Consider the following 7,500-nt stretch of genomic DNA (forward strand, 5'->3'; position numbering starts at 1 on the left):
CAGGTGTCCCAGCCAGTTGCGCCACGGCTGGGGCCATAAGTTTCTTCTTTTAATGGAGATCTTCATTGAATTTCTAGGACTAGGCTTAATCCATTTCCAAACAGTAGGACTCCCTAACATTTTTATTTGCTGATTACGGAGCCTTTCACAGACATTTCATTTGTTTCCTCAGAAATGTCCTCCTATTCCTATTCCTATTCCTAAATGTCCTATTTTCCTCAGAAATGTCCTCCTATTTGTAGGGATCCTGACAGCTATGAGACAGCTAGTTCCACTCTTAATCAATATACTAGTCAATTATCACATGTAATAGCTTTAATTCCAGAGCCGGACAGTAACGGAGTACATTTACTTGAGTACAGTTTTGAGGGATCTGTACTTTACTCGAGTATCATTTTTGGGGAGTACTCATGACTTTACTCAAGTACATTTGAGAGGCAAATATTGTACTCTTTACTCCACTACATTTCTATCCATAACCGTGAGTACCCGTTGCTTCTTCTAAAAAAAAAGGAAAAAAGAAAAATCTCGGAAACCCTCAATTTGTTGTTTCCCTCTCAAACGTGATTGGATTGTGCAGGCGCCACTGATTGGGACAGCCTATCAGCAATCACCTTCAGCTTTCCGCCAAAGTCAACTCCATGGTTAGATTTAGATAAGAGACGAAACCATGGACGAAGACGCAGAAGGTCCATCCCTGGAATGTGCCAACCTGTGGCCCCACCTCGCCAGACTATTTCAATTTTCTGAACAAGTTAATGATAGTTTTTGCTTCAAGTGTTTCAATTAAAAAATAGTATTTTGTATTTGAAATACGTACTTTAAATACATGTATTAGAAATACTGGCCATCCCTGGCAACATGGTAAAAAGATGAAAATGACTTGATTTTATTTTCAATTCCTTTTACATTCTCCAAGGTATTAACATTAACATTTTTCATAACTCCATATAGGATGTTTCTGTACATAAGCACTGTGGCAGTAGTAATGCAATATTTAGAAAATGTACTCTTGTACTCTTGATACTCAAGTACTTTTAAAAAACAAGTACTTCAGTACTTTTACTTAAGTAGACATCTGACTGTTGTACTTTTACTTGTCCTTGAGTAAAATTTAGCAAAGGGTATCTGTACTTTTACTCAAGTAATGAAGCTGTGTACTCTGTCCGCCTCTGTTTAATTCAAACAAATCTCAAACAATACACTACTCCATGTTACTTCCCATCTGATCCAAACTTCTACGCAACCCACATCTTTCGTCACGGCGGTAAAACCGTGAGACGAGTGAAATACAACATACCAAAGTGGCTGGAGCAGATGTCTGACATCCTGTTGTGTGTTGTCTGGATCGGGCCCGACAACACACATGTTTTATACTGCCTTTAATCTTGCTGCGCTGCATTCATTGACAGCTCACCTCCGAGAGGAATGCATCTGCCTTTCAACTTCGCACCAACCACGATTGCTACGGTGATAACCGCTGGACGTTACTGAGCAACCATGACAGGCATGATTGAAGCTTGCGGTCACCAGACACGGGCTCTCCCATATACAGTTCCCCACACAATGTCTCCGACCCCAAGCACAAGCCCTTGATTGGATTCCAGACCTCTTAGATCCTTCCGTCCAATTTTGTGCGTGCTCTGTAATCTCATTGGTCACAGTAACGAAATATGCACTGTCTCTCCAGGAACCCATACTGTAAAAGTTATATTATTTGCATGAAATATATGTCTTTCATAGTAGGCTACAGTACAAAATGTGCCAGCCAAAAATGAGTCAAACAGAAACCACTGGTCCAACCTGCATGAAATATGCAGGCCTGTCATTCCGTACAAATAGGAAATAGGTCAGATTTAGCTGAAAGGCACACTGTATATAGAAAGTAAACTTGGCAAAAACACCAATATGACAAAAGTTGACACAAGTTGTCAGCTGCACAACTGTAGTCATCTCAAAACAAGCCCCAGAAACAAATAACATGACATGAGCATGCATCTATATAGGGCAGTGTATGAGCGATGGTAGTGTAGTGGTTAAGGAGCTGGGCTAGCATGCAGTAGCCAGAAAAGATGTGGGTTCAATTCCTGGCTTCCACCATTGTGCCCTTGAGCAAGGCACTTAACCCTGAGTTGTTCCGGGAACAATGGTGGTTCTAATAAAAATGACATATGAAAGTTGCTTTGGATAAAAACATCTACTACAGTACATGACTAAATAATAATAATATACTGTATATCTAAAGAAGAATTTGAAATAAGAAAATTCATATGAAATTTAACACTGGGACATTTGACTTGCATTATGTATTTGATTCACAAATCCCATTTAAGTGTTTTCATTACAGTACAAGCAGGACAGTAGACATTCCACTGTAAAAACTAATGTGGAGGGCTAATGCCCAGGGTGCCCGTGACACTGGCCTCACCTGGCATAGTAGTCTCCGGGGGGCACGGCCTCCTGGAAGAACTGGAATTGGTAGAGGTAGAGCACGATGAGGTGGCCGGCGCTAAAGATGCCCATCAGCACGCACAGGCAGCTGAAGACCAGCGGGTCAAATGAGCGACAAAATGACCACCAGGTGCACAGGCCCAGGAAGGTGAAGAAATAGACAGTAGAGGTGAGGGAGGGCAGCATGATCCCTGCACACACAAGAAACAAACTCACAGTTGGGGAAAGAAACTTCATACAGGCCTGTGCTTGGTCCTTCAAATATGACCAAATAGCCTATTCAAAAGAATGCATAATTAACAATAATACACAACACTGTACAACACACTGTATGAGTAGAGTGAGAAGCATATGGTCTCTGCACATCTGGGCCTCTATATCCAGTAAATAGATGCTTTAGATACATTGTAAATAAACAATTCATTTCCTATCAATTTACTCTGATGTAAGGCACAGTCTCCAATATTATTCTTTAATCATGTTTCTGCAACAAAGATATCACAATTATACATAAGTCTGCAATGCAGTGCAATGATACTGCCATATGTGCCTCAGACCTGATAGGGTTACATAGAGGGTAGCTTTGGTTACTGTGTCAGGATGCCAAGCCAGACAGATGTTAATAATGCTGCTGCATGTTCTATCATGTTCTACGACATCATCCATTGGCTGAAAATGGTCCCCCAGTGTCCCCCTGTAAAGGGCGCGCGCTGTACCTGCCAGGCCCAGTAATATGGTTACAACCACTTTCCCAGCGCTGGTAATCAGATCGCCAATGATCTCCTTGAGTTTGGTTGCCAAGCCGGCGATCTGACGTAAGATCTTCATCTTGGTGCTCTCCTCCGGCTCCTTCATCTCCTCCTCCTCCTCTTCCTCCCCCTCCTCCTCGTCTACCTCCTCTACCAGCTCCCCCTCGTCTAGTTGGCAATCCTCTTCGAACAGCAGCTCGTCCTCCAACTCCACCTTCTGACCGATCTTTTCCTCCTCCTTCTCCTCCTCTTCATCCTCCTGCTCCTGGTGTTGAGACAAAGAGTTTAGTTTAGTTTAGCTGAGGTTAGTTTAGTTTACTTCAGTATGGTTTAGTTTAGTACCAGATTTAGATATGTGCTAATTTCCAGCTGTGTCAAAAGGATGAGGAAAAACATCCCTTTGGAGTGTATTAGGAACAAATGAAGTAATTGGGGCAGAGAGGATGTTTTCGTCAAAATTGAATGTAAAATAACATACCAATGACACATAATATGTCAAGTTTTAGGATCAAATTATGATTCAAGGGAAATGCAATTCAGAAAATCTGAGAGAATCACATTCATACTCATATCAACTATTATTATTTCATAATCAGCTTAAGGCTGAAGATATTCATTAAAAAGGCAAATAAGGATCAGAGCAACAACACATGTTCAGAATGGAATGGAATGGTATGGTAACTGGAGGGAAGGGAGCAGCACTCAGTGACATGGTGCAGACAAGGAGAACAGACTACACAAATGCAATTAACACCAGCTAAGTACGGAGATTACCACCAGTTACCCCCTCATGATGTAACATTACCAAGGCCATTATCACAAACAACAGAGGGCCACAGAGGAAGGAAATCTAGAACATACTGGGCTGTGTTTAGGGAAGGTCAATGCTAGAGTGAAACTGAAAATCAAATGGTCAAAACCTATTGTGTGTTGTACTGCGTTTATCTACACAGTTTACTTGAAAACTTTGGCTTGCCCATAGTATTTAAATGGTCCATCAATTTGTTATTGCTGTTAGTTTGTCAAAATGTAAACTGTACTCATATGAAATCTGCGACCACAGAACTAGGAATCATGAATCATACCCTAAAGTTGCACTGTAGTAAAAAAGTGTAGTGAATCACTACAGTGCTCAGAGCACAAGCTAAGCTAAGAACACAATGACCTTGACACACACCCGAGAGCGCACACAACTGTCCAGAAATTTCTGAGATGTACAGCAATTCACAGGAACACATCTCAACAGCAGAGCTATCAATCACTGTAAATAAACAGAAACAATTCCATTATCATTACTGGCTAATACTGTTACTGTCTCATTGTTCTTTGAACTGAGACGAACGGCCTTCTTTGACCATTTCTGATCTCAGGCACACAGCACCGACAGGCACAATTTACACATGCATTTAAACAGGCATTACAAAGTGAACTGCATTAGGATAAGTCGTGGGTAATGAACTTAAGCCAACGTAAATGAATCTGCCAGGACAGAGGAGGATGAATGGGACATTATTAGATCTTTTAAGGACAGTGCGACTCCAACGAGGCTGGCCATGGTGCTCTCCTGTTTACCTAACAATACACATGCGTATTGTGCTTTCCAATATCAACGTTGTTCTCAAAAGTCCAATTATACAACAAGGAATATATGGGATATGTGCTCGGTATCACTCATAATAAACATAATCAATTAACATTAAAATAACTAATACATATGAATGTAAATGTTTTTCTAAATCATTTTTGTCATTTCAGCCACATAAAGGTTTTTAAATAATACATAACAATTCTTTGTTGAACTGACACACCTTGGCGAGACTGTGCACATAGCATGCCTATGCCAGTCCCAACATCACAGAGGCCAAGCCTGGCGGAGACAGGGTACTGGATTAAATAAATGCAGCAAAAGTGATTCTGACTGAACAGGGGCAGAAGCACAAAAGTGATTCTTTTTCCCAGTCTTCTGAGACCATTTTTATGATTTAATCAAAGCGGTAGCCATAACTCTCAGCAAAACTCAATTGTAACTGTCACAAAAACGATTGCTCCTCTCAGCACAAAAGTGTTATTTTTGGACAGGTCCACGCAAGGGGCTGGATTGGTCACGGGTACCTGGCAATATTCAAAGCTTAGATTGACTTGGTAATGTATTAAATGAAACACAGACTATTCATGATAGAACCGTCTGCTGTTGAGAGAAAGGCATGCGTCCTGTCGTGTCATATAAAAATAGGCCACCACTCCAAGTATTCTTGAAGGGAGAAGAGGCAAAGAGTTTTTTTTAAAATGTATTACTGAAAAGACAACAATGTGGTGTTGACATATGGCCACATCTGATGATCTCGAGCTGAAAGTCGTTAGCATTATTTCCTCGAAACGTCGCTCTTGAGGGGATAGCACTGACACGTGTAATATACCAGCCGGGGATCAAAAAACGAAGACTGTTGGTTTTAGCGGTCGTGCGTTCCACATAGGTTACTGTGGTGGGAAACTTTGGTTCAGGTTCTCCGGAGAAACTTTTGAAACAGTCACATCCTCTGTAGACTACACAACCTTCTCCATTTCATTCCCACTCGAAATTAAGCAAATTGAAATATTACAATCTTTGTGCGGCCTAATCATTTGTTTATTTGGAGAGGCGAGCATGTTCAAAATGAAAATTGGAGCATGTTTGCTTCAACTAAATTTATCACGAAGCCTAAATGAATGAGTGCTCTGTGCAGTCCCTGAACGTTTATCGCAAATGAAAAAGTCACACAAACAGACTTTTCTTGCAGTGGCCATGTGAAAACACTGGCTAGTAATCTGTTCCTTATCGAAGACAGAGTCTCCTAGTTGATCAAACATGCTTCTTTTGACTAGTCATAGTTTATTTACCTATCCCTATCATAAGGTCTGGTAGGAGAGAGCATACATCATCTTAAGAGTCTCTAAACTGTTTGCTATGACAAACGCTTTCACCAAGATCACAAGTTCCTGACCCCTGGGTGCATTTAATCAGCAGACACTAACAAGACCAACAGATGATAGCCAAACAGAACTGCAGTACCAATAGCCCAATCACTGAGACTTATGTCATGAAACAACCTACTGTAAAGCTCCAAACTAAAATAGGAAAATTAATATATTTTATTTATTATTATATTTTATCTCTGTATTAAAATATAAATAATTATTTTATATTAATATATATTCAAGCATAAAGTACATACATAATTATGGATCATGGATATCAAGAATTACACAAATACAGTATTTATTTCAATATTCTTAGTCTTTATAAATGTTTGGATCTCTATTATTATCAAGGAGTCAGTCTCTGATTCATGTAGGGTCATTCATTTGGCAATCTGCAGAAAGAGAAGAACACCAGTGTGACAAAAGCAAAGCTATAAAACTAATGGCTTGAGTAATTGCTCCATTCATTAAGTCCAAGACAATCCTGAGGCCACACTGTAAGTATTACATAAGCATTAACACTAGAGAGAAGCACAACACCCAGGGTACCGAATGAATGAATGAATGAATGCATGAATGAATGAATGCTTAAATGAATGAATGAATGAATGAATCAATGAATGAATGAATGAATGGTGTTATCAGATGACTCTGTGTACTGTGCTGCCAAATTGTCTGGCTTAGTCATAGAGCAAGTTAAAGGAGAATTCCGGTGTGATATTGACCTAAAGTGTGTTGAAACATGATACCGAGTGTGAACATATGTCTCATAGCCCATCTCGACTTGTCCCCTGCACTCCAAAATCTGGCGCTAGCTAGCCGATGCTACCAACAGCTTTTTCAATGGTGGTGCTTCGGCATCGGGCTAGCCATGCAAATAAATCACTGTTTTACACCATTTACGAGGCTAAATGTATCTCCACACTTCATTGGTAGACTTCCGAGGGCCCTGACATTTAAAACGAGACATTGAGAACTTTGAAAAAGCACTGGTAGTTTACTTACAAGACGATTTATACAGACAGTATCTTCACGAAGTTTAGCGTTTGCAGCCATCTTGAATTTAGTCACGATAAGTCGAGCGACGAGTAAGAATGAACAGGTATGATAAGGGATCAGATTCCAAAAATAATTCAGTGGAAATGCATGGATTCCAGCAGCAACTGAAAAAGCTGTTGGTAGCATCGGCTAACTAGCGCCAGATTTTGGAGTGCAGGGGACAAGCCGAGATGGGCTATGAGACATATGTTCACACTCGGTATCATGTTTCAACACACTTTAGGTCAATATCACTCTAACTGTATCTAACAATATCGCTTTAACTGTCCTACGGAAAAAAACA

The 7,500-nt window shown here is 40.3% G+C and overlaps 1 protein-coding gene across 1 annotated transcript in view; it reads right to left on the bottom strand.

Annotated features, from left to right (window-relative positions):
• LOC125309272 (piezo-type mechanosensitive ion channel component 2) overlaps positions 1–7,500 on the bottom strand; it is a 119,361-nt gene that overhangs the window by 45,760 nt on the left and 66,101 nt on the right. Inside the window, exons 6-7 of the mRNA XM_048266069.1 lie at positions 3,168–3,465; positions 2,429–2,642 (exon numbers count right to left, since the gene is read on the bottom strand). Of these exons, the coding sequence (XP_048122026.1) occupies positions 2,429–2,642; positions 3,168–3,465 (512 nt within the window). The remainder of the gene's footprint in view (positions 1–2,428; positions 2,643–3,167; positions 3,466–7,500) is intronic.

This window comes from Alosa alosa, chromosome 16 (genome assembly GCF_017589495.1).
Source record: "Alosa alosa isolate M-15738 ecotype Scorff River chromosome 16, AALO_Geno_1.1, whole genome shotgun sequence".
Taxonomy (NCBI): Eukaryota; Metazoa; Chordata; class Actinopteri; order Clupeiformes; family Clupeidae; genus Alosa; species Alosa alosa.